The sequence below is a fragment of the Dermacentor silvarum genome, chromosome 10, assembly GCF_013339745.2.
Source record: "Dermacentor silvarum isolate Dsil-2018 chromosome 10, BIME_Dsil_1.4, whole genome shotgun sequence".
NCBI classification, from domain to species: Eukaryota; Metazoa; Arthropoda; class Arachnida; order Ixodida; family Ixodidae; genus Dermacentor; species Dermacentor silvarum.
Window position 1 is genome coordinate 97,224,844 of NC_051163.1, and position 27,937 is coordinate 97,252,780.

Here is a 27,937-nt window from a genome sequence, read left to right on the forward strand (position 1 = left end):
AGTTTTGCGATTGTTCAAATTTTTGAATACTGTTGAGACGGCCTTACTGTTTGTTATAGTATTACTATTACTATGCAAAGTAACGGCCACAATCTCATGACCAGAAGGTGTCACGCCCGGAACTTCACTGCAGATTTTACAGCATTACGTCTTGTGTCCGTTTCCACTTGTTCTGGCTGTGTTATTTACTTTGTTTTGTTGCCTTTCGTCGAGCTTACTTTTGTGCAATTTTAATAATACTTGCTTCTCTTTCCGCGCTTTGCTCACTTGATTTTATTGGCGACTTAGTTGGTCCTATGTGGTATATGTAAGGATATGTTCATCATAAATGAGGCTATCGTTTTTATTGTCTTCTGCTCGGTAAATGGATGAGTCGAAAGCTAGATAAGATGACTTGACCTGCAGCTTTTTCCTTTGGCTCGTTCACTTCCTGTACTCATTTAGGTTTGATTTTGAATTAACTTTGAATAATCTTGATATGAACGTCACACACAAGGACATTCTCATTCACCAGCTCAAGCCTCCGGAGTTCATTTGGTTGCTGTCGTTGTACCACGTGATTTAAAACGGTGGTATTTGCGAACTTACCTTATTACCTTATTTCTGTAATGTTTTCTTGAAAGCTAGGGGCGTAGTATTTCTGTCTGAAAGGCTCACTTCCTCACGAAGTTCGTTCGCATCCATAGTCAGTCTCACTGTCATAGTGAATATGGCGATGTCATTTCAGACCCACACACAACGACGGATGTAGATAAGCTAGAAAGAGCACAGAAACCGGCACTTCGGTTCATTTATAATATCTACACGGTGGACCAGTGTCAATATCTGATCTCCGTTCACGGTCTGGTCTCCCAACGCTGGAGAAACGCCGTAAGCTACATCATCAAGAGGTGATTTATACTGCAGTCAACGGCCAAACTAACATATGTTTTAGTTACAAATAGTTTAACATGTCTAGAAGGGCTCCTGCAAGACACGAATATACCCTTATTATAGTCTAGGCCAGAATAAGTACTTACCGGTTTTAATTTTTTCCCCAGAACTATAGGAGATTGTAACTTGCTTCCAAAACAAATCACGAACAAGCATTCGATCGACTCCTTCCTATTCGCTGTTGCTTGTCATTTACGAGCGAAGCCTTGGATTCCTTTCGTCAAAGTGCTATTTTTTCTTGTACTGGTGATTTTATCATGTTACATAACGTTTTTGCTTGTTTTATTGAATTTGAATTTATTGAACCGGCGCTATAGTTCTGCGTATTTGTGTATGTCTGCTAAATAAACATAATTTTTTTCTATGTTCGAATTTTCTTTGGACAATAATTTGCTGTGTTAAAGTGTTACCTTTATTTTTTATCTAATGAACACTCGTGCTCTGGCTGCGATAAAGCATCTGGCAGTATTTTAATATAAATTAATTAATAAATAATTAATTAATATGTATTCTCTTGCCCAAAGCGTAAATAATTGTTCCAGCTCTATACAAAACGTAATATATATAGCATGTTTTTTTTACTAAATCATTACACGTGTCCTTCATGGGTATAGCCTTGAATTCACGGTTCGTCTTTCTTGATGAGCTAGTGCTAGTCTTACATAAAAGGCTGTTTTATTAGTGCTGTTATTTGCATGTATAACACTCACCTGATGAAACGTAGGTGGTTTAGTTTATGCGTGTGGCCTTGGTTATTGTATGTTCGGGAATAGATGGATGTGTTCGCAAACTATGCACATTATAGTGTCTACTTACTTTTAGGTGATGGCTGGGAGTGTAATTGATCGTGTGCTATTGGGCGTGCTAATCGTGTTTTTAATTGAGCGGGTCTTTCACCAACTCACAACACGTGTTCTTTGTATAGGCTTCACACTGCTGATGAATGTAACCGAGGTCGCACGCTGGACATATCGCATTTCGTTCGTCGAGTAGCGTTTGCACAAAGCTGGTCTATTTCGGCAGCAACTCGCGTATGACAAGAGTTCGTATTGTGCCCGCGCGTCTAGCTCTCCATTATGGAGCGGTAGTATGGTTAATAAAGTAAGAATACCACCCGTGGTACGTATGCACCATGAACCATGGTGGATGCTATGCTGATAAACACGGTTATTTCACACAGTCACTTTGAGTTAACGACGTTTCGTAGGGTGACCTTGCCAGGGAAGAAAAATTTTAAAATGTGGTTGCCATTTAAATCCGCGAGTGGTCTACTGCGCAAAGCAGTTAACTTGGTATACTACACGAAACATAAGCTAATTTTGGCATTAAAAGGTGTTGTGGGATACTAATCTTCACGAGAGGAACAGGGCAATACATCGCAAGTCGCACAATCTCGCTAAAGTACATGAAACAAATGATAAAATGACGTCACAAGAAACATCCTCAAAGCATGAACACCGCCAGAGAGAAATACGATTTAAGGTGTCACAAACACTATACACAAACCATTAAGTAATGTGCTGACACCAGGCGTAGCAAGAGGAAAGCTACGAAACCACCTGAATACATAGAGTTTCATACAATAATTACTAGAGGGAACACGGGCGCTCAATCGGGGTGGGTAAGCCAGCGTGGCAATTATGGGAAGTACATGGATTTGCGCCTAAACTTCGTCCTTGCTTTAAAAACGTCTGTTCGACTTTGTAAATTCGTAATTTTCAACAAAGTACTGCGTAATAAATAATTACAGAACCTTTATTAAAACCATCCGCCGGCAGGATTCGAACACAGGACATCTTACACAGAAACCCGTCTTTGAAACTATTATGCCATGGACGCACGCGTCGACAAGCGGTGTAGAACGCCCTTATGAATTTGTTGCGGCAACGCCTATAGGAGGCGTTGGTTGCGGGCAAGCCAGCGTCTTGATCCGCTTGGCGCGTTTCGATTTGGGGACCTCAACAGGTCGAGCCACTATTAGTAGCGATTGTGCTTGTTCGCAAAGTTGTGCGTTGTCAATGAACGCTCATTTTCGTAGTTACGCAGACAGTGATCTTTGTGTAGTTCATTTACAGCTCCGCTGGTAGCCCACATTCAGACTGGGATGGCTGCGATGTTTTCATAAAAAATAAATTGTTCAATGATCTAAGGATGACAACGTGGGGTGATACTGTAACAACGTTCCGGCAATGAACACATTTTGTAAGCGTGCTTAAACAATCAATTTAGATAAAATAGCAACAAAACGGCACATTGTGCACTTTATGAAGTGTCATTGTGAAGTGGCGTTACGTTTATTGTGCCATTATGAAGTGGTGTTACGAGCAAACCGTGGTTACGCGCTGATGTAGTCGCCCTTACTGTAATAAACGCAAACAGTTTCCTCCTACGCCATCATAGTGTCCACTATCCTCTTTCCCAGTCCTTTGGAGAAACGCGCACTTCGACATTCACCTAAGTCTAAACTCACTAGGCGTGTTTAGAATTTCGTACGTTCCAAAAGGCGGAAGGCGAACCTGCGACCCCTTCGGGCTCAGCAGCGCAATGTCGGAGCCAGTGAAGCCGCCGCGACGGGCCCCAAGGGCACCGTCATGTATAAAAGCCAAGGCGGCTGGTTCATGGATCGTACTGACACCTCGTTCTGATCATCCAGTGTAGCTTTCGTCTCACAGATGCTACAAAGTGAAAAAACAGAATAATACAGTACTATACTATAACGTGCAGCAAATTGATGTTTCCGGACTGACGTATAATTGACATAATGCGAAAGTTCGTATTTGGTAAAATTGATAATGTGCGTCAAGAAACGTTGAACATGAATGGGTATCAAACATGACATCCGTCATTTCACCCCCATCTCCTACAGAATAAATTGTGTTTAATATTAAAACGCAGCCAGGTCTCCTCTCTTGCGCTTCACTCTGTGACACATTGCGCTACCTTGTGGTGCCGCCATGAAGACCCCGTGTGGAACGTCTCTCAATATTTATTCAGACTAGATTGCCTTGATGTGAATTACACGGGTTCGATGACGGCCAGCACAAAATAAATTTAAATTCTTTTTTGTCATTGAAGAGGGGCACATACCCAGTTACGCAAATTTGGACCACGTTTGCCTCAGCACAGCAGCCCGATGATGTATGTATGTATGTATCTATAAATGCATGGTGTATGTATGTACTATCAGACAGACAGACAGAGCACTAACTAGCAACAGTTCTCAAACAATGCTAACACATTAAAAAGTCCGGGTGGTCAAGTTCAATCCAGACCTACCCACTACGGGCATCTCTGGAAGGCCCCTCTGTGTTGGTTTGGGGCGTTAAAGGTCTTCCAAATAGGCCTGTTACTGTGTGTCATTCTTCCGTGGCAATTAAGTTCCGGGTTTTCACCGTGTCACAATCTACGCTAAACCAGTGTTAAATAAGAAAGCGCCCAATATCAGCTCCTCTTGAACGGTCAAGCAGATCCTCTCACCAATTTATGGGTCGAAAAGAAGCATTAAAACGCGAAGTCTACAATGTTACTCATGACCGCATGGATAGAGCAAGGAAGCATGGCCTCCGGAATTGAAATGGCGAACCAATCTCGGAAGACACAGGGGACTGTCACAAAAGAGCGCGTAATCCAAGCGCGTGCCGTGTCGCGCAAGCCAGCGAAAGAACACGCCGGCCCCGCGGCAACTTCAACAGAGGGGGAGAGCGCATACGCCTCAAACAAGAACGCGAACAACGGCGCCTGGACGTCTAGAAGAGCCTCGAAGAAGCGACGTTAACCGGAGAGAGAGTGAGAAAGCACACGCGCGCGCCGAGACACCTTCTCACTCGGCGAGTCGAGAGAGATTGCTACAGCGTGAGCATGCATCAACAGGAAGAGTCATCACCCCTCCCCCCTCGAGAATGTTCCGACGGCGGCGGTCGAAGGTACGAGAAAATACTCGAAGGTTTCCAAGCTTTGGCCATGCTACAACATCACGACTCCGATAGGAAAGTTCGAGAACGATTGTGGAAGCTATATAACCGCCGTGCGAGAATCGTCAGTAGGAGTTAAAGAGTTCAGTCCGCACCGGTGAAGTGATGTAACGTGAAGACCGAGTGTCTGCGGAAGAAGGGGATTCCCCGGCAAGCTAGTCGACGAGTTCATCGAGCGTCTGCATTTCTGGAAGAAGTTCTTTCTTCGAGATTTTCCCCGAGTTACGCCGAGATCGCCCGACTTCAAGACCAACACTGGTGAATACGATTGGACACTTAGTGTTCCTTTTCATTTTGTACTTTACGTGTTGGACTCTTAGTGCTAGTCGTTAATTATTTTCCTGTGTTTTGTGAATACCCATCTGATTTGTATGGTGTTGTGTCTAGCCTAAGTGCGCATGTGTGTGTAACGGCCTTGTGTGAAGAATATATTTTGTTGTGTTTTGACAACTCTGGGCTCTGAATCGGTCTTTGGACAGCAACCGGCGTTCGCTGGCGCACCAGAGGGCGCACTCTTAATTGCCCTTGCTTTCGTGGGATTATTTTCGAAAGCTGATAAGTCGGCTTTGGAATTTGGTCCGGCGTCTGCGCCTCGTTCACGGGGTCTGTGACAATATTTCTGGCGTCCACGACAGGACCTTTCTGCTGGAAATTGTGTGTCCATAGTAGAGAGAAAGTGCCTAGGGTCGTTTACATTGCCATTGTAAGCGATTTTGAGGGTTGCACCACGTTCTGCTAACTTGTGTGCAGAGAGCAGTTCGATAGTGGAAATCTAGGCAGCTAGTTTTTGCACGCGGCTAGATTTTTGAAGGGCATTATGAATCTCGAGAAATTAGTTGCCCTTGGTGAGAAGATGGGTCTTTCCGGAGCGGAACTACGGAAGTGGGTTAGTCAGAAGCAAAAAGAAGCTGTAGAAAGAGAGAAGCTAGGGGCTGAACGGGCCAAAGAAGAAAGAGAGGCGATGGAGCGAAGAGAGGAAAGAGAAGCAAAGGAGAGAGAAAGACAGAGACAGCATGAGTTAGAACTCGAACGACTTCGATTGCAGCAGCGTACAGACGCTCCCGCCCAGACAAGAGTCGATAGCACTGAAAGGGAAGAAACTAGCTTCCGTCTGAACCCAAGCAAACTGCTTGTGGCATTCGATGAAAGAAAAGATGATCTGGATGCCTATTTGCATAGATTTGAGACAGTTGCTAAAAGCCAGAATTGGCCAGAGGATCAATGGGCCACTGCATTGAGTACGTGTTTGAGCGGTGAAGCACTTAGTGTGTACGGTAGGCTGACGCCAACCGATGCCTCTAATTATGGAAGGGTGAAAGCTGCTTTACTGAAAAGATTTAGGTTCACCGTAGAAGGCTTCCGAGATAAGTTTAGGACTGGAAAGCCCGCCGATGGCGAGACTGCCACGCAATTTGCCGCGCGGCTCAGTCACTATTTTGATAGGTGGACCGAACTTTCAGAGACTGCACAGGAGTACGGTGCGCTTAGAGAGCTTCTGATCAAGGAGCAATTCCTCATCAGTTGCCACCCGAGCCTGTCTCTCTATCTGAAAGAAAGGAAAGCTAAATCGCTTCAAGATATGTTGGAATTGGCAGATCAATTTTTGGAAGCACAGGGAGGCACCAATCTATCTAAAATCAAAAAAGAGGAGCCAGGGGACGCAAAGAAACCGACATCCGATGAAAGGAGAAATCCTCAGAAGCCTGTTCCGAGCACGGTTCCGAGATGTTATCTTTGTAACCGACTGGGCCATTATGCTAGCAACTGCCGGAGCAATTTTACGCGTCCCATTGAATTCAAATGTTTTAAATGTGGGCGAACGGGACACAAAGCCGATACATGCCGCAACGTAGTGAAAGAAGCTCCCCAAGCATCCTGTGTGTATGCCCCGCCAAAACACCAAGAAGACGTAAACGCCGAATTTGTCGAACTCCGAGACTGAAAAAGAATTCCGGTCGTTAATGCGGTGATGACCCAATGCCCCGAAGTTCCCGTTAAGGAAATGCCCGTACTTACCGGAAAAATGGCAGCAAAACCAATCACGGTGTTACGAGATTCCGGCACCAGCACAGTGCTCGTGCGAAGGGACTTGGTAAAAGACGAGGAGCTCACGGGCGAAACCACTTTAGTTTACTTGATCGATGGTACGGCTAGGAAGCTTGCCGACGCCAAAATTGAGGTCGATACCCCCTATTACAGTGGGAATGTCACTGCGCTTTGCATGGACAGCCCACTGTATGGGAATGTCACTGCGATTTGCATGGACAGCCCACTGTATGACCTAATTCTAGGAAACGTCGAGGGAGTTCGCGCCCCAGACGATCTGAAACCTTTGGAAGAAGAGTCGAAGATCGAACCCTCGACAATCGAAGCTCGCAGAAAAACATCAACTGCTGATGAGAACACTGCGGCAGCTATCTTTCGAGCTTGAGCGAAGACTACGGCAAGGCCTTTCCAGCCCCTTTCCACGCCCAATTCCGAAAATAAACCGACAGGAACTCATAACCACTCGAAACCCTTCCATCAAAAAAGCAAGGACCGGAAATTCAAATTTAGGAACCATTGACGATTAGTGTGTGGTGCAAACTGTTTGTATTGAGTGCACCGAATGTTTATTTATGCATCTTGGACATAGTGTTTGTTTGTGTTCTGTAAACTACCCTGTCAGAGTTTTGTATACTTGTTCCACATGTTCTGTTTCATAAGTTTGCCTTGTTACGCGAGATATGTGTTTTGTATAGTACGAGTGTAATTGTTACGCGAGGGATGTGTTATTGTGTAGTCCAAGTGTACCTGTGTGAATTGTGTTTGTATTCGATGTATCCCGAGTGATGTGTGATTTGTGGTGGACTGATTTATGGACTTACGGACTCGTACGTAGTGGACTTTTGTGCGCGCTTCTTTTGTGTTTTCTTGAATATTATTGCATAATATTCTTAAAGTGGGGGGCAGTGTCACAAAAGAGCGCGTAATCCAAGCGCGCGCCGCGTGTAACGCAAGCCAGCGAAAGAACACGCCGGCCCCGCGGCAACTTCAACAGAGGGGGAGAGCACATACGCCTCAAACAACAACGCGAACAACGGCGCCTCAACGTCTAGAAGAGCCTCGACGAAGCGACGTTAACCGGAGAGAGAGTGAGAGAGCACACGCGCGCGCCGAGACACCTTCTCACCTGGCGAGTCGAGAGACATTACTACAGCGTGAGCATGCACCAACAGGATGAGTCATCACCCCCCCCCCCCCTCGAGAATGCTCCGACGGCGGCGGTCGAAGGTACGAGAAAAGACTCGAAGGTTCCCAAGCTTTGACCATGCCACGAGATCACGACTCCAATAGGAAAGTTCGAGAACGCCTGTGGAAGCTATATAACCGCCGTGCGAGAATCGTCAGTCGGAGTTCAGTCCGCACCGGTGAAGTGATGTAACGTGAAGACCGAGCGTCTGCGGAAGAAGGGGATTCCCCGGCAAGCTAGTCGACGAGTTCATCGAGCGTCTGCATTTCCGGAAGAAGTTCCTTCTTCGAGATTTGTCCCGAGCTACGCCGAGATCGTCTGACTCCAAGACCAACACTGGTGAATACGATTGGACACTTAGAGTTCCTTTTCATTTTGTACTTTACGTGTTGGACTCTTAGTGCTAGTCGTTAATTATTTTTCTGTGTTTTGTGAATACCCATCTGATTTGTATGGTGTTGTGTCTAGCCTAAGTGTGCAAGTGTGTGTAACTGCCTTGTGTGAAGAATATAATTTGTTGTGTTTTGACAACTCTGGGCTCTGACTCGGTCTTTGGACAGCAACCGGCGTTCGCTGGCGCACCAGAGGGCCCACTCTTAACTGTCCTTGCTTTCGTGGGATTATTTTCGGAAGCTGATAAGACGGCTTTGGAATTTGGTCCGGCGCCTGTGCCTCGTTCACGGGGTCTGTGACAGGGACGAATAGAGTTTCTTGCGAAAATCACTGGAGGGCACTTTGATGCTACAAGGCCTAAAGCCCCTCTATATATATAAAAAGTAGCGACACTCTCGTCCTCCGCCTTCCCTCCTCCTCGTTTCTCCTCTCTTTCGCGCTCCTTTTTCGACCATTGCGCCGCTTACACCGCTTGAAACACGTGCACTTGTTTATCTTTCGCCGCTGATCAGATTCGACGATCTCCGACTGTGTTCGCCGCTATCGTTGTGCTCCTCGCCAGTCGGTAGGCGCTTCTCGGGCGAAAATGGCGATGGAGCGTGATCGTAAACAAACGCAGCCAGCGCCCGGCGGCGCGACGGTCCACGTGATGCCATTAGGCCAATACCGACGCAGCGTCGGCCTCGGACAGGGCGTGCGAGATGGAGGCGGCATTCTTCAAAGCGTGACGCTATTTTTTATATATAGGGGTTTTAAGAAGGCCTTCGTTCACTTGACATCACTGCGTTGACTTCTCACGCTGAGCATCGGCCTGAAATCGTGTTTTTCTTTGGCAGAGCTTGTGAGCAGTGTATTGCACAAACTTAAAAAATGCACTAGATTAATGTTTTGAAGATTGCGGTGGATAAGCATAAACGTTGCAATGACTCAAAGTAATTTAGTCTTCCAGTCGTATTTCTATTTCATTAACATACATCGTAAGCAAAACATTTCGTTAAAGATTCTGTTCACGTATTTCCCTATAGTGGCACTAACCAGAGGATTTCGTTTGAATAGACTGGACATCATTACTGCTGAGCTTGAATTCCGCAGTTGTGGCATATGGCTTGATCTGAGTAATTAAGATTTGAATTAGTAATATTTTCAGTTAGCTAAGAAACTGCGATTTGTTCGCCTTTCCAAGTAGTAACTCATCTCATGTGGTAGAATTGCTCTACAAAAGCGTAGAGCATATTTTTTAAATGACTGCCCCCCCCAACCACCTAAGAAGAAAGGATATCTCGTTTATCTAAAAAAGTAAGCAAAAAGAAATTGCAAGAGGCCTTTAACAAAGCAAGAAATTCTCTTTATATGGCCTACCACGCCATTTCCGCGCCCTCCAAAAATATACCTTATTTTTAAACAACTCAACGACTGCTTCCTCACATGTGCACCATCCATCTGCGCAACCTGCGATTATGGGCTTGTGGCTATCATGATGTCTCGCTCTAACACCGTGCTGTGCAGACACATGCATGCAATAGAGCGCCCCCCCAAAAAAAGCTCTTTGAGAACCTACCCCTTAACATCCCCGTTAACGCTACCGTCATAACGTAAATTGCTAATCGCATTAATTAAAGCTTTTTTGGAAATACGTGAAAGAATGCGGATCTGACTCAACCGCAGTAAACGAGATTGTTCACAATAACCAGGTCTTATCCGATGGTAAAGCTAAGGCATCTTATTATAACAATTTTTTTTTATTCTGTATTTTTACCCAGAACAAGCTTCGAAAAATTACCTGAGAGGACTGAGTCAGTAATGCCATCTGTAGAACTCAGTGTGAATGCTATCGAATCATTGTTAAAAAGTATAGATGAAGCCAAGGCCCCTGGTCCAGATGGTATTTCTCCTCGCATATTGAAGCGCTGTGCCTGGCCAATCGCATCGTACCTTGTACACTCCAGTAGAAAGCGATTTACTATACATATATAGTAAATCGCTTTCTACTGGAGTGTTGCCTGAGGACTGGAAAATGGCACATGTGGGCCCTGTTCAAAAGGGTGGTTCAAAAAAAAGATGTAAAAAAAAGATGTAAAAAATAGGCCCATTTCTTCAACATCCATCTGCTGTAAAATATTAGAGCACATTTTGTTCAAAGATACAATGAAACATTTACTACAACACAGATTACTAATTGATAATCAACATGGTTTTCGCAAGGGACTGTCCTGCACAACACAATTGATTGAGTTCTATCATGACTTAGTCTCTGAGGTGAATGATAATGGGCAAATAGACTGCGTTTCTTTAGATTTTAGAAAGGCGTTCGACACGGTTTGCCACCCCATTGCTCCTTCACAAACTTCATGTCGCCTTTGGTTAGGAGTTGCCTTCACAAAGGCATACTCTACATTAATTGGAGTGACCGACAGTGCAGCATGCGAGGTCTGCGGCACCGACGAAACTATTGACCACCTGCTGTGCCACTGTCCACGGTATGCTCAAGAAAGACAAGATCTTGCTAACGCGCTAAAAAAACTGGACGATCGGACGCTTTCCGTGCAGGTGCTGCTGGAACACCGCCCCCATCGCTCGTCGGCCCATAAAGCGGTGAAGGCACTTTTGTGCTTCTTGAGGACGACGGGCTTGTGTCAACGTCTGTGACTATTAGTGCACTAACACACGCGTCAGCGAACTAACCGCTCATTTCTCTTCTTTCCTTCCCTCCTCTCTCTCCCTGTCATCTTTGTGTTCCCTCTTCCCATTCCCCCGGTGTAGGGTAGCCAACCAGACGTTATCCTGGTTAACCTCCCTGCCTTCTGCCTTTCTCTTATTTCCTCCTCCCTCATAGGGCAAATGTTGACCAGGAATTTTGCAACTGGATCGCCAATTACTTGTCGCAGCGTCGACAATGTGTCGTACTGAATGGTACTACTTCTCCTTGGGTCGAGGTCACATCAGGTATTCCTCAGGGTTCCGTTTTAGGGCCACTTTTATTTTTAGTTTATATTAATGATATTCCTGCCGGGATATCTTCACGTTTGCGTTTGTGTGCCGACGACTGCGTCGTGTACAGAAAAAATGACACAGTTTCGCCCTAAGGGCGAAGCAATGAATGCGATAGCAACACAGCAATGTCATACGAAGTAAGGTGAGCGGCTTTGGTAGCAATATGAATTGTATAGTCGGATACAACTTTAGAAGACAGCGGCATTTGACCCTCTAAGGCGGATGGACACGAGCCGGCACCAATAGGCGCGCACTTTAGGTGACGTCATGAGCCGGACGGCCGGTGTCCCCGCCGACGGAGAACATGCCTAACATGGCCGCCCTCGCTTCGAACTGGGCCGAGTCGCGTCAGCTCTGTGCGTCTCCCTTCGTCAGAGTGAATTCGAATTGTTTGTGGTGGTCTGTCATGCCGGAAATATTATTGTGAGCTTACGATGCACAATTTGTGCCGCGTGCGTTTGTTCTGAGCCTTGAGCCGGCGAAGAAAGATTGCAGCGAACATCGGTGGCGCTGCCCTGCGCTTCGTGTGGAAACAAGATCCCGCGGCGGCATACCGCTGCAAACAAACATCGTACGTGTTTGTTCCGTGGTGTTTTGTTTTGCTCCTAAGTGAAGTTACGACGAGGAGAGTTCGCCAAAGTCTGGTACCTACTGTGAGCGGCGGGTGTGTTTGTGTACTGCGCCCCTGCGTTTCTCGTCGGACGTGGTGAAGTGATGGAGCAAAACCATTATCAGGATAAATGAGAAGCGTGCGCGGATGAAACCAACCTGCGAGTTTCTAAACAGAAAAGATTTGTGAAAGCAACCTCCAACGCAAAGATTCGTTGCTGCCAGCTCAGCGTGCAAACGACCGATCGTTGGCAGCAGTGTGATAAGATAGCCGAGCGTCTAGCGGCGTCGTTCGAGTGTTGTGTAGCACCGTCGATTGATTGCTTTCCACCAATGCTAACAATCAGTGACTAACACGCGCAGCTTGAGTGAATGCCATTGGATTGTTAACGGTCAGGCGTTTGGAAGCAGTGTTTGTTTCCTTAATGTCAGCCTGAATGCTAATTTAAAATTATGACTGATACACTGGTGCCGTTGCAAGGGAGCTTGGCATGAATTCGCGTCGCTGTGTGGCTTAGAACTCTTCGCTCACTGCACGCGCCAGCTGTAGAAAGCCTGCTGTGACACAATCGCGCATAAGTTGTGCTGTCAGCGCTCGACTTGCTTTCCGACAACACAGCTTTGCGATTTGTCGTGATATGTCGCTACTAAAAAATTCCCATGACAGTGAAGGCAACAGAGCCAATATGTACATTAAAAAGAAGTACGACAAAGTAGGCACAGCTGCTTGTGAACTGACTCCTAATAGTTCTACTCGTGTCTGCGTTAAATGTGTGTGCGTGTTTTCTTGTGTGTTTGTGTATATTTGTTATTTTGCCCTTTTTTGTATTTTAGATCTTAGTTTTCGCGTTTGTGTTCATGTGTGTGAATATGTGAGTTCTTCCGTGCGTGTATGTATTTGTTCCTATTTCTATACTTTTATTTTTGCATTTGTTCTTGTAAGCATGCTGCAGCCACGTCTTTCTTTACAATTCCATTAACTCGTCTCATTCAAAGCACCAAGTTCTGTGAATAGCAGGGCTGGTCTCTTCGATGTCATTAAAGCCATTCTCTCTTGTCTACCTTGCCTCCTCAGTCTGCCACCTTGCTTTGTTTTCTCCTACTATTCTGACCTTGCTTCTTGTGCTGTTGCTGCAACGTGATTAATCAACTTGCACCAAAGAAAGTTCTATCAGCTGTTACAACAGAAACATTGACAGATACAAAATGTTAAAAGCATCACGTGGCTTCCACAGTTACTTCGTCTCTTTCCCCTGTTAATGTGTTTATGCATCAGTGCATACGGTACCTTACCAGAAGTGCACATGAAAAGGTGCCATATTGTGAAACAGCACCTTGCTATGTTGTTGCATTCAGTCTTTATAAACAGATGGTTTTGCTGCCCGTCACATGTAGTGGTACACATATATAACATTGTGCAGTGTGGTATCATTTCCTGTCATGACGCTTTCATTATTACAAATGCAGTTTTCTAGTGAATGGAGTCCAGCGAAGCAGTGCTGTGAGAGCTTTTGCAACTTTCACCATTTATTCCCCAATATCACTGTTTGAATCTGTCCGTCACTTTGCCTACGGCTTGTAAAGAACAAAGTGACTCACTAAAACACGTTCAACTTTTTTCCGGTACGTAAATATTGACACGTATACATGTTTATCTTTCACCGGTGGCCGCTTTCCACCGGCTAACAAATGTTAAACGTTATCGCTCGGCGCAGGACGCGCCTGTATCGGAAGTTTCTAGAACATTATCGATGCTTCTTTCCATTGCCTGTTTTCACCGACGCTTCTGTTATCTGATTGCATGACTGACGCGAATTGTCTAGAACTTTCTGGAAGACACGCGGGCATCAGGGATTAATCTAGAACCTTCGATGACTCAGGTATAAAAGCCGACGCGTTTCGCCGCTGATCAGATTTTCGACGATCGCCGACTGTGTTCGCCGCTATCGTTGTGCTTTGAGTGTACCTTGCTTTTGTGGGCACAGGTTCGCCCAATAAACAACCCGTTTCGTCGTACACTGTTTTACGACTGTTTTCTTCAGCGTCACTACTACGTGACATCTGGTGGAGGTGCTTTGTGTCCATGCAGCGGACGCCCCCGCAAAGCCGCGACCCAAGCCCGAAACCGGAGGACGAGACCAACGTCGCCAAGGACCAGCGAGCTAGCCGTAGGCAGCAAGGACTTTTGCCAGAATACGGACTTCTTCCCGAGAAGACCACATCGATCAAGGCCAAGTCAACGACCACAATGGCAGCCCCAGCGTCCCCCATCCTGCTGCAGCAACCTCGGGAGCCACCGACCTTCCGTGGATCATCAGCTGAAGACCCTGAAACATGGCTGGAGACGTACGAGAGGACCGCGACATTCAACAAATGGAGCGACGATGACAAGCTGCGCCATGTCTATTTTTCGTTGGATGACGCTGCTCGGACATGGTTTGAGAACAGAGAGACCACCCTGGTGACTTGGGACCTATTTCGCGAGAACTTCGTGAGGACCTTCACGAATGTCGTGCGAAAAGAAAGGGCCGAAGTTTTATTAGAAACCAGAGTGCAATTGCCCAACGAGAACATCGCAATCTTCACGGAGGAGATGACTCGCCTCTTCCGCCACGCCGACCCCGATATGTCCGAGGAAAAGAAAGTTCGGTTCTTGATGCGGGGTGTCAAAGAGCAACTATTCACCGGATTGATGCGCAACCCGCCCAAGACTGTCGCCGAATTTCTTTCCGAGGCCACAACGATCGAGAAGACGCTTGAAATGCGCGCCAAGCAATACAACCGCCGTGCCCTGACCAATTACGCCGATGCTCAAGCGCTAGGCGCCGACGACCTGCGCGACACCATCAGAGCAGTCGTTCGCGAGGAGCTGCAGAAGCTCTTTCCCAGGTCGCAGCCTCAAGTGGCATCTATCGCCGACGTCGTCAAAGAAGAAGTTCAGCGCTCACTTGGAGTTCCTGATGTGCAGCCGCAATCGCCGCAACCGCAGCCGGAAGCGCTGACTTACGCCGCCGTTGCCCGTCGTCAAGGCCCTCCTTCACGCTCGCACCAGGGCCCCATAACGCCGCAGTTCCGTCGTCCACCGCCGCCGCCGCCAGCACGCCCGCCCGTCGCCCAGCGCAGCTACCAGCGGAAGACGGACATTTGGCGCGCCCCCGACCACCGCCCGCTCTGCTATCACTGCGGGGAAGCCGGCCATGTCTACCGCCGATGCCCATACCGCGAGATGGGCCTACGAGGGTTCGCCGTCAACGCGCCACGTCCACAGCTTGGCGAGCGACCACGTGACATCGCCGACTACCTTGCCGGAGCACAGTGGCAACCACGACGACCCTCACGCTCGCCGTCACCAGGCCGCTACATCTCGCCGCATCGCCGCCTGTATGCCGGCCCAACCCGGGGCCGATCTCCCAGCCCATACCCGGGAAACTAAAAGCAGCAACCGATGGAGGTGCGGTTGCTGTACGACGCAATGCCGAAGATCCTCCGCCGCCGACGACGACGACGATTCGCGAATCATCACGACGAGATATCAGCACGCCGCCTAGCAACAGCCTTGACAACACATCGCCGCCGAACGAAGACCTTCCGACGCGACGTAGCAGCAGCAGAGCAAGCCGACGCAGCCGTGATCCGACGCCACGAATCAACCGCAACGCCAGACGCCGGTCTACCGATCTAGACGTGCTCATCGATGGTCATAACGTCACCGCTCTCGTCGACACTGGCGCCGACTATTCAGTTTTCAGTGGCGCGTTCGCCGCCAAGTTAAAGAAGGTGAAGACGGCCTGGCAAGGACCCGATATACGGACAGCGGGAGGTCACCTAATAACGCCGGCTGGAATCTGCACAGCGCGAGTCACGGTAAACAACCGCACTTACCCGGCGAGCTTCGTAATCCTGCCGCACTGCTCCAGGGACGTCATCCTAGGCATGGACTTTCTAAACCAACATGGTGCAGTCATCGACTTAAGGTCCAAGTCGATAACGCTTTCAACACACAAAGCGATACCGCCGGATACAATCATCAGTTACCATGCCTTGAATGTGCTTGAAGAACAAGTCACCGTTCCGCCGCGCTCCAGCGTAATGATTTCCGTCGGTACCGAAGTGCCTGCAGACATGGAAGGCGTCATCGAGGGCGATCATCACTTACTGCTCGACCGTGAAATTTGCGTCGCTAGAGGCATAGCTGAGCTACGTGCAGGGAAAGCAAGGGTGATGCTCACGAACTTCAGCCCCGAATATAAGCACATTAACAAAGGCACCACGGTCGCCTACATCGACGAAATAGTACAAGCCAGCAGTGCTTTCGCCTTCACGGATTCCAGTGCACCTGCAACGACGACTATAATACCTGAGCCAACTTTCGACGTCAATCAGAACCTTCCCAGGCATAAGAAAGAACAACTAAAAGCTCTGCTCCTGCAATACAAGGACTGCTTCTCGTCGTCGTCAAAAGTTCGACAAACCCCTGTCGCCAAGCACCGCATCATCACCGACGAAAATGTCCGCCCACTCCGTCAGAGCCCGTACCGTGTTTCGGCGCGCGAACGTGAAGCCATAAGGCACCAAGTCGACGAAATGCTACGCGACGACATCATCCAGCCGTCCAAGAGTCCGTGGGCGTCCCCCGTGGTGTTAGTGAAGAAGAAGGATGGAACCCTACGTTTCTGCGTCGATTATCGTCGGCTCAACAAGATCACGAAGAAGGACGTATACCCCCTCCCACGGATTGACGACGCCTTGGATCGACTCTACAACGCAAAGTATTTTTCGTCGATGGACCTCAAAACCGGCTACTGGCAAATCGAAGTCGACGAGAGGGACCGGGAGAAGACTGCCTTTATAACACCAGACGGACTGTTCGAATTCAAGGTCATGCCGTTTGGTCTTTGCTCGGCACCTGCGACTTTCCAACGCGTCATGGATACAGTACTGGCAGGCTTGAAGTGGCAGACTTGCCTCGTCTATTTGGACGACGTCGTTGTGTTTGCCTCAAGCTTCGAAGAACACCTGCGGCGCCTTGAAACAGTTCTTCAAGCCATCAAAACCTCCGGACTCACGTTAAAGCCCGAAAAGTGCCGCTTCGCATATGAGGAGCTCTTGTTTTTGGGCCACGTCATCAACAAGTCTGGAGTGCGCCCCGACCCTCAGAAAACTGCGGCCATCTCCAACTTTCCTCCGCCCGCTGACAAGAAGGCAGTGCGTAGGTTTCTTGGACTGTGCGCCTATTACAGGCGCTTCGTCAAGAATTTCTCACGGATCGCTGAGCCACTGACGTATCTCACGAAGGCCGACGTCGAGTTCAAGTGGGAGACGCCGCAAGTCGAAGCATTCGAAGAACTGAAGCGACGCCTGCAATCGCCGCCAATACTTGCGCATTTCGACGAAAACGCCGATACGGAAGTCCACACCGACGCAAGCAGCGTAGGACTCGGCGCCGTGCTTGTGCAGAGGACTGACGGACTAGAAAGGGTTGTAAGTTACGCTAGCCGGTCGCTATCGAAGGCGGAAGCAAATTATTCCACAACAGAAAAGGAGTGCCTCGCCATCATCTGGGCTACATCAAAGTTTCGCCCCTACCTCTATGGCAGGCCCTTTAAAGTTGTGAGCGACCACCACGCCTTGTGTTGGCTAGCTAACTTGAAGGATCCTTCAGGTCGCCTCGCACGCTGGAGCCTGAGACTTCAAGCATTCTACATCACCGTCGTTTACAAGTCTGGGCAAAAGCACTCTGACGCCGATTGTTGTCTCGCGCCCCCGTCGAACCGCCGCCACAAGACGACCAGGATGACGACACTTTCTTGGGACCCATCAGTGCCGACGAATTCGCCGAACAACAACGAGCCGACCCGGAACTAAGGAGCCTTGTAGACTACCTGGAAGGCAAGACCGTCATTGTGCCGAAGGTGTTCAGGCGAGGATTGGCGTCGTTTTTCTTGCAAAACGACATTCTCCTAAAGAAGAACTTCTCGCCTCTCCGAGCCAACTACCTCCTCGTGGTACCCTCAGCATTGCGTTCAGAGGTTCTGCAAGCTCTCCATGACGACCCAACGGCTGGACATCTCGGTTTTTCACGCACTCTCGCGAGGATACAAGAAAAATACTACTGGCCTCACCTCTCTGCCGACGTCGCCCATTACGTAAGGACATGCCGAGACTGTCAGCGACGCAAAACACCGCCGACAAGGCCAGCCGGACTTCTACAGCCAATCGAGCCACCTCGCCGACCGTTCCAGCAGATCGGGATGGACTTACTGGGGCCTTTTCCGACGTCGACGGCCGGGAATAAATGGATCGTCGTCGCTACGGACTACCTCACCCGCTACGCTGAAACAAAAGCCTTGCCCAAAGGCAGTGCCGCCGAGGTAGCCCGATTCTTCGTTGAGAACATCCTCCTGCGTCACGGCGCCCCAGAAGTCCTCATCACCGACAGAGGCACGGCCTTTACGGCAGAACTAACTCAAGCCATTCTGCGGTACAGCCAGACAAGCCATCGCCGCACCACCGCCTACCACCCGCAGACGAATGGCCTTACCGAGCGCCTAAATAAGACCATCGCCGACATGCTGGCAATGTACGTCGACGTCGAACACAAGACGTGGGATGCCATCCTTCCGTACGTGACCTTCGCATACAACACGGCCGTGCAAGAAACGACGCACATGACGCCGTTCAACCTGGTCTACGGAAGGAACCCGGCAACGACGCTTGACGCTATGCTACCAGACGTCGCTGACGAAGAAAATCTCGACGTTGCCACTTATTTGCAGCGTGCCGAAGAAGGTCGACAGCTCGCCCGCCTGCGCATCAAGAAACAGCAGAGGACCGACAGCCGACACTACAATCTACGACGACGCTACGTCGAGTACCAGCCCGGCGACCGTGTTTGGGTCTGGACTCCGATTCGCCGACGAGGACTTAGCGAGAAACTGTTGCGTCGCTATTTCGGACCCTACAAGATTATCCGACGTATTGGCGCACTGGACTATGAGGTCGTGCCAGACGGCATTTCGCAATCACAGCGTCGCCGGGCACGACCTGAAGTCATCCATGTGGTGCGTCTTAAACCTTTCTACGCCCGCTGACGAACTTAGGTACTTTGTTACTTTTTTTTTCTTTATTACGCGTGGTTTTGTTTATATACGCTTTCACATTTGTTTGTAGCATCGGGACGATGCTTTTTAAGGGGAGGGTATTGACACGTATACATGTTTATCTTTCACCGGTGGCCGCTTTCCACCGGCTAACAAATGTTAAACGTTATCGCTCGGCGCAGGACGCGCCTGTATCGGAAGTTTCTAGAACATTATCGATGCTTCTTTCCATTGCCTGTTTTCACCGACGCTTCTGTTATCTGATTGCATGACTGACGCGAATTGTCTAGAACTTTCTGAAAGACACGCGGGCATCAGGGATTAATCTAGAACCTTCGATGACTCAGGTATAAAAGCCGACGCGTTTCGCCGCTGATCAGATTTTCGACGATCGCCGACTGTGTTCGCCGCTATCGTTGTGCTTTGAGTGTACCTTGCTTTTGTGGGCACAGGTTCGCCCAATAAACAACCCGTTTCGTCGTACACTGTTTTACGACTGTTTTCTTCAGCGTCACTACTACGTGACAATATGACAAAAAAATGCTAGCAAAGTTAATCACATTAATAATTGTGGTTGCATTCGCATTACTTGCTCGAGTCAGATTAATAAATTGAAAATTGGCTATGACAACACTTCAATTTTCAGTGCAGACTGCTAACGGAGCCATAAAGCGTGCTCAGACTAATTTCACTATGGGGTGCGTCAAACTCGACGGTGGCTGCCTGAATGAGCAGTTTGGGCCTCTCTAAGCTATTGATGTTTTATATTTGTTCTCTTAATCGCATTACTTGTGTAAGCCAGATAACAAAATAAACAATGCAACCACATGAATGTGCTTTGGCATTCAAGCTGCTGACAGTGGCAGTGTGGTGTTGTCTGCTGCTATTTCACCACCACTCGCTATGGCATGACTGCGATTTCCAGTGCAGACTGCTAACATAACCATAAAGCGTGCTCTGACTTCTGCTATTTCACTATGGGGCACGTCAAACTCGACGGTGGCTGCCTGAATGAGCATTTTGGGCCTCTCTAAGCTAATGATGTTTTATATTTGTTCTCTTAATCGCATTACTTGTGTGAGCCAGATAACAAAATAAACAATGCAACCACATGAATGTGCTTTGGCATTCAAGCTGCTGACAGTGGCAGTGTGGTGTTGTCTGCTGCTATTTCACCACCACTTGCTATGACATGACTGTGATTTACAGTGCAGACTGCTAACAGAACCATAAAGCGTGCTCTGACTTCTGCTATTTCACTATGGGGCACGTCAAACTCGACGGTGGCTGCCTGAATGAGCATTTTGGGCCTCTCTAAGCTAATGATGTTTTATATTTGTTCTCTTAATCGCATTACTGGTGTGAGCCAGATAACAAAATAAACAATGCAAGCACATGAATGTGCTTTGGCATTCAAGCTGCTGACAGTGGCAGTGTGGTGTTGTCTGCTGCTATTTCACCACCACTCGCTATGACATGACTGTGATTTACAGTGCAGACTGCTAACAGAACCATCAAGCGTGCTCTGACTACTGCTATTTCACTATGGGGCGCGTCAAACTCGACGGTGGCTGTCTGAATGAGCATTTTGGGCCTCTCTAAGCTAATGATGTTTTATATTTGTTCTCTTAATCGCATTACTTGTGTGAGCCAGATAACAAAATAAACAATGCAACCACACGAATGTGCTTTGGCATTCAAGCTGCTGACAGTGGCAGTTTAGTGTTGTCTGCTGCTATTTCACCACCACTTGCTATGACATGACTGTGATTTACAGTGCAGACTGCTAACAGAACCATCAAGCGTGCTCCGACTACTGCTATTTCACTATGGGGCACGTCAAACTCCACGGTGGCTGCCTGAATGAGCATTTTGGGCCTCTCTAAGCTAATGATGTTTTATATTTGTTCTCTTAATCGCATTATTTGCGTGAGCCAGATAACAAAATAAACAATGCAACCACATGAATGGCTGCCCGAATGAGCATTTTGAGCCCGCCAACGATAATCAGGGTTAACAATAGTGTTTCAATTCAGATATGCCAGCATTTAAATGTGTTTCTATGCCACTTCTTAAATCGAGCACAATGTATGCAGGACGTTGCTTATCAGAATTGAGCTTCTATTATAAGGAATATGCCATAAATGGAACTGCTTATTTATTTGAGAGGTCACGGAATGAATGGTTGGCTGTTGCGAACCCACCGGCAAAATTTTGGTAGCCCTAATAAGGGCTGTTATTTGTTAATAAGAAGCCTTTATGCTTCGTCGAGTGGCTCAATGCCAGACAGCTCGCAGAGTCGCTTTCTTAGTGTCATCTTCACCCAGCTGGATGATGATGGGTTGAATGTGCTCACTCCCAGACGTGTCAAGTCTGAACTTTGCCTCCAAGTCCATCACATCCTGAATGCTCTTCCTCCAGTCTTCCGCCGTTACCTGCTTGATTTTCTCCCTCAAGATGACATCGACCGTGGACAGCTTGAAGTCTCTGCTGTCCGCAGCGATGCCATTTTTGAGCTTGGCCCACACAAGCTCAATGGGATTAAATTATAGTAAACATGAGCTGATTAAGTAAGCAGGTGTGCTGCGGCGTAAGTAGACCGACATGAAGAGAGACTCGATGACCACGAGAAGGCGCGTGTGAAACGGTGGTGTTGATGAGAAGCGCTGCCCGTGGGCAGCGCGTGCGAAGGGACACACCTGTAGCGCTGCACTGCCGATCCGGGCAGCATTGCATGTGTAGCGTGCGTTGGAAAATGTGGCCCGACTATTACTAACTGTGGTGTGAGCGCGCACAAACAAACATGAATAGATCACACTGAATGACTGCAGAAAACGACTGTCAAAACGCTGGCAGCAAGCGCATATACGCCGCAACGGGGAAGGTATACGTGCGGTCTATCGCTTCAACGGAAACTGAGCGGCGAATGTAAAGGTCAGAGCCGTGTGGAGATAAGAGACGGTGCGAGCGAGCGACGAGCGCGGTTGTTGGCAGAGTAGAAATGCGCCCCCCCCCCCCCCCCCCCTACGCTCCCTCCGGCGCTGGCTTCCCGCTTCCTTGCTTGCGCGTGGAAGATTGAGTGCATTCGCTCTCCGTGACAGCGTGCGACCCCGCGCGCTTTTGCTCGGGCATACGGCGCGCGGCGAAGATTTTATCTATACGGAACCTCACGGCGACGGCGACGACGACGGCGACGCCGACGGCAGAAATCCGGTGGACGTGTCCATATAGTTGCTATCGCAATAAAATTAACAAGTGAACGAGACTCTATTGATTTGCAGACTGACCTTGCTAAAATTGTATCGTGGTGTGAGAAGTGGAAAATGCAACTAAATGCGAAAAAATTTGTTCATGTGTGTTTCACGAAAAGAAAGCAAAAAATTGAAATCTGTTATTTTTTGAATACTGATATTATCAACCAGCAATTTATGTATAAATATTTTGGTGTGACGTTTTCGAGTAATTGTTCCTGGAATGCGCATGTGAATAATGTAGTTACAAAAGCTGCCCGAGCGCTAAACTATATTCAACTTAATCTCAAAACCTCGTCATTTATACTAAAAAACACTGCTTATATTTCTTTCGTTCGTCCTATCTTGGAGCATGCGTGTTGTGTTTGGGACCCTCGCCAGAAAACCTTGATTGACAAAATCGAGAGATTACAGAATAGAGCGGCAAGGTTCGTTCTGGGGCGGTACAGGCGAGGGGAGAGTTGCACTCAAATGAAAAACGAGTTAGAATTGGAAGCGCTCTCCTCTCGTTGAAGAAAACTGCGTTTGAAATTATTATTCCAAAGATATAATAACAAGACCGGAATTACCAGAGACATTTATCTCAAACCACCTCACTATATATCTAAAAGAACCGATCATGACCTTAAAATTTGAGAATACCGGACTAGAACGAACCTCTATGCTAATTCCTTTTTTGCTCGAACAGTAACACAGTGGAATCAATTGTCTTGTGACCAAGTGTACTGTGTTAATGAAGATTTTTTTTCCAAGTTGTAACTTCCCTGCTTACACGCCTTTGTGCAAAGCGGGGTATCTCTGAATAAAATAAACATATGTCATCATTCATCTCCAAAGGATGGATGCGCCAAGTGTCCATACCACATGTCTATACTGCCGCATTTTCTGCTTTTCTTTCTTTCCCTGCCCAGCAACAGAGCGTAACGGCCATTCCCATGACATCGCCGCGATCACCTGCCCGACTGACTTTTATAGAGCCATAGCCGATCACCTGTTATCCTAAGCCACATGGCAAATATTCTTACGTGATTATTCTGTAGTCTCACCCCTTATGCAATACCCCCTAGAGATGTCTTTAGGGTAATAAACTGAATTAAACTTAACAACCTTTTTTTGCATGTTGTTGCTGTGCTCGCGAAGCCCCTATTTTGCACATCTTCGTGTCTGAACGCCACAGTAGGCACCGAAATAAATGAGAAATCTGTCACTACTTCTCTCGCAAAGTCTACATGTTCTATTCGAAGCTTAATCGTGCAAAAACGTTTTCGCTTCCCAACAATATAGTTTGTGACTGATAGCTTTGAAAACTTCTCACGCGGTGCGAATACCACTCAGGCCCGCGCGAAAGCCTCACGCGTATAGTCATTGTGCAAATGGCGTAGCTGCCAACTTTCCCAAACTGCCGTGGTTGCTCAGTGGTTATGCTGCTGGGCTGCTGAGCACAAGCTCGCGGGATCGAATCCTGGCCACGACGGCCGCATTTCGATGGGGGCGAAATGCATAAAACACCCGTGTACTTAGATTTAGGTGCACGTTAAAGAACCCCAGATGGTCGTAATTAATCCGGAGGCCCCCACTACGGCGAGTCTCATAATCAGATGGTGGTTTTGGCACGTAAAACTCCATAATTTAACTTTGCCAAGTTACCCCGAGTGCGTTCCTAAATAATATCAACCCTTGATTATCCGACGTCTGCAGCTGCAGTAGGCCTTGCAACGTAACTGTGCATCTACGCTGCACAGCTCGTTTGCGTCTCACCTACCGGTTCCCCAGTGTCATCCAGCAATCTCACCATATTTCCTTTCGAAATCCGAATCCGGGCAAAGGCTGTGACACGTTTCTTGACGCCTTCGGGCTTTGGAGCACCGTATCCGAAGGGCCAGGCTCCGCGTTGCCGGTAGTTTCTTTTTCGCCACTGTCACAACTCAACGCTGTTGTGTCGTCTGCTATACACAGGGTGACACGGCCGTCTGCAACATCGGCAGCGACGAACAGGCAACCTCCCTTTATTTCTCTGTCTTTGTTTTATTTTTCCGCCTCGTTACTCGTTTAATGTCGTCCGTTCATTCGACCTGCACGAGTTGCATTCATGTGAGACTGAATGGAGATCCGCGCATACGATTAGCGAACGCTAAACGCGTGTACAGCCCTAGGCGCCGGGCAACCTTGAAAGGGTGCACCGGGAAAGAAGACAAAGCAGCGACGCGCATTCAACGGGTGCCCGCGACGTCATTTAGACATGTCAGGAAGAGCCCGACCTTGCTGCATATCCAGTCGCTCGGGGAGCTCGCGAGGTCGGGAGCGGCGGGGAAACGGATAGTACGCTTCTTCCTCACGGGCTTGTTGCTTTTCACGGGTCAGGGCAAAACTTGGCCTCTAAGTACACCCGGGTGTCACGTGCGTGTTAGTTCCCGAAATAGCGTCACGCGTCGTCTATGCAGGGTAAGTCGATACGAAACCAAACACTTCCTTCGCAAGGAGCGCAGTAGCTAGAATGTGCGCTCTCTTGCTACAAGCAAAAATAAAAAATATGTCAAGGCGTGGTTTCACCCTGGAAAGTGGAGACGTACGAGCAAAGCTAAGCGCAGCTCTTATTCTTTATCATATCCTGTTCGAATACAGAAGAAGAAGAAGCAGTGAGTGAGTGAGTGAGTGAGTGAGTGAGTGAGTGAGTGAGTGTTTCACCCAGGTTTTTTTTTTTTTTTTTCTAAGCTATACAAATTTAAGGCTTTGATGAGCACGTTTATCGGGCTTTTTCTACTTATTTTCTTTTTGCATTTTGCCTATCGGTTTGTGAGAACAATGTTGTGGCCGTGCTTAACGCTCCACAGACTGCTGTACATGCACATTTAAGACCGGGCGTATCGATTCTCCCAACTGCACTGCGTGTGAATGGAGAGGAGGAATTGAACACTTTCTGTGGTCTTGCCCAATTTACCGAGGCGAAAATTACGCTTTGCTTAAGAAATTCCAAAAAAGAAGTGACCTTCCGCATGCCTGACTGCAACACTTTGTGCTCCCAGAAGTGAAGTGTCAGTTAAAGCCCGCAAAAAGCTTCTAGTCTTCTTGTTTCGTTCCTAATAGAGACTGGTTTCACGAACATATGTGGTGACATACCGCAGTAAAATGTTGTAAGAGACGCTCAGGCGGAGCGATTGCCGGCATTCGTCGCCTGGTTAAATTCACCATTTGCTACAGCCCGCCACTACTACCACCACCGCAATATTGTGGTTACTCAATGCCACGATTCTCGTGGTCTGGGTCCTCTGTGAAGCACAACGCGTCATTGTTGCTGGGGCTAGGGGACGGCGCTCCCGATAGCCATAGAAGCGGCGTTTCAACTTGCCGAACAACGTCTGGGGGACCTTTTCCCGGCACTCTTCAATCGTTAGTCATTTAGACCTAAACGACTAATCGTAACGGATGCCAGCAAACGTTGACGTTTCTTAAAAATGTGGCCAAATCTCTAAGGTAGTTTAATACTAGGGCGAATCAGAAAGTCTTTGCCCCGACTTTCTTTTAGCTAAATTACGGCTGTGAAAGCGAAGTCAACATATCAATTATCAGCGGTGGCACTTTCTTGGACCAGCCCGGCCTTATCTGCCGGTAGCTCCGCGGAACGGTGCTGCTCTCAGTTGTTGAAGATGGGAGTTGTGCTTCACACGTCCACGGCGTACGAGCAACGAAGTGTGATTCGTTTTCGATGAAGCAAGGGACAAACAGTCACCGAAATCCACAGGTAAATGCAGCCCACGTAAGGGGAAAGGCGTCTCGCTTTCAGAAGTGGGAGGTGGTGTTGCTGTGAGTTCGCAAAAGGCTGTGAAGACTTGCATGACAATGAGCGTTCGGGGGAGGCCCCGTGCGGGCGAATTCTACTGCAGGGATATCTCAAGTTTATTGCTGCGATGAGACAAATGTCTGAACTGGTGTGGGGACTATGTGGAACATGGTGTAATAGTGTACGTGTATTTGTAATTAGCTGTATGTACGTTATATTTGCTAATAAAAAAATAGGGCCAGACGTCCTGATTCGTCCTAAAACGGCTGCGTATTATTCAGCTCCAAGAATACGGTTCGTGTTTGACAATCGCAAAGATAGGTGTATATGAGTCGCGCGTATATCAAACAGATAGAAACAAAGCGTTTAACGGCCATCAACGTGTGCCTATGTTTAAACATACTGCACTAAGCGAAGTAGACTTGAGAAGCAGCTCTGTCCGTCTATGAAGGTCGCTTAAAGGCGCTTTCAGGGGTGATAGAGAGAGAGAAAAGCGTTTTTTTTATAAGAGAGGCAAAGAAAGAGAGAGAGAGGAATTTACTAGAGTAGGCAAGTTCATGGTCAGACTTCCAAAATACGTGTGCAAATCTGAAAGGCTGGCATGTTGAGGGGATCTAGGCATAACTGCAGGACGATTATTGCGAGAAGGAGGTAACCCATATACGTACATGTTTTCATCCCTTTGAACACTGTATAGTTCCGACCAAATGTAAGTGCTCAAAGCTGAATGATGTAACATGGTTGCATGCTCATTAAAAAGAGTAACTGAATTACCGTGAGCGTTACCGAGTAAACAAAGCAATCGTTAAATTACAAATTCGGAGAAACGTAATTGATTACAAGTCTTTATTTACATGTAATCCGTTACGTACAAATCTGCTTGGTATATACAGTGTGTTTCAGCGAACACTTTCAAAATTTATTTAAGTTTCCCTGTGGCCGATAGCCCAATTCTAGTTAATGAGCTGGTCTACTCGAAGAGGCGGACTTTACTTGCACAATAAATTGAAATGCATAATCGAATAATCAACAAAAATTCACGAATTAAGTTTTTAACTAATTACCTGATGGCCCATATTGCAATTTACAAATTGTAGCCGTGGAGTTCGCAAGGCGGATCCACTTGGAATTAATTCTCGGGATGACACCAGTTTCGAGATAATAACTCCCAAACTTTGCGGAGAAATGCATTGGCGTTCCAGTTAATTTTGTGCTTCAATGCATAAAGCGACGTTTTGTTAAGCAACTAATTGGAACGCCAATGCATTTCTCTGCAAAGTTCGGGAATTAATATCTCAAAACTGGTGTCATCGGAAGAATTCGTTCCAAGTGGATCCGTCTTGTGAACACCACGGCTACAATTTGTAAATTGCAATATGGGCCATCAGGTAATTAGTTAAACAGTTAATTAGTGAATTTCTGCTTATTATTCGATTATGCATTTCAATTTCTTGTGCAAGTAATGTCCGCCTCATCGAGTAGACCACCTCATTAACTAGAATTGGGCTATCTGCCACAGGCAACCTTTAAGAATTTTTGAAAGTGTTCGCTGAAACACACTGTATATATATATATATATATATATATATATATATATATATATATTATATATTATATATATGTGTGTGTGTGTGTGTGTGTGTGTGTGTGTGTGTGTGTGTGTGTGTGTGTGTGTGTGT

At 47.5% G+C, this 27,937-nt stretch overlaps 1 protein-coding gene across 1 annotated transcript in view; it reads right to left on the minus strand.

Moving 5' to 3' along the window:
• LOC119466328 (leucine-rich repeat-containing protein 4B) overlaps positions 1-24,455 on the minus strand; it is a 183,532-nt gene extending 159,077 nt beyond the window's left edge. The window contains exon 1 of the mRNA XM_049656893.1: positions 24,273-24,455. Coding sequence (XP_049512850.1) covers positions 24,273-24,275 — 3 coding nt within the window. The 5' untranslated portion in view covers positions 24,276-24,455. The remainder of the gene's footprint in view (positions 1-24,272) is intronic.
• Positions 24,456-27,937: the final 3,482 nt, after the last annotated feature.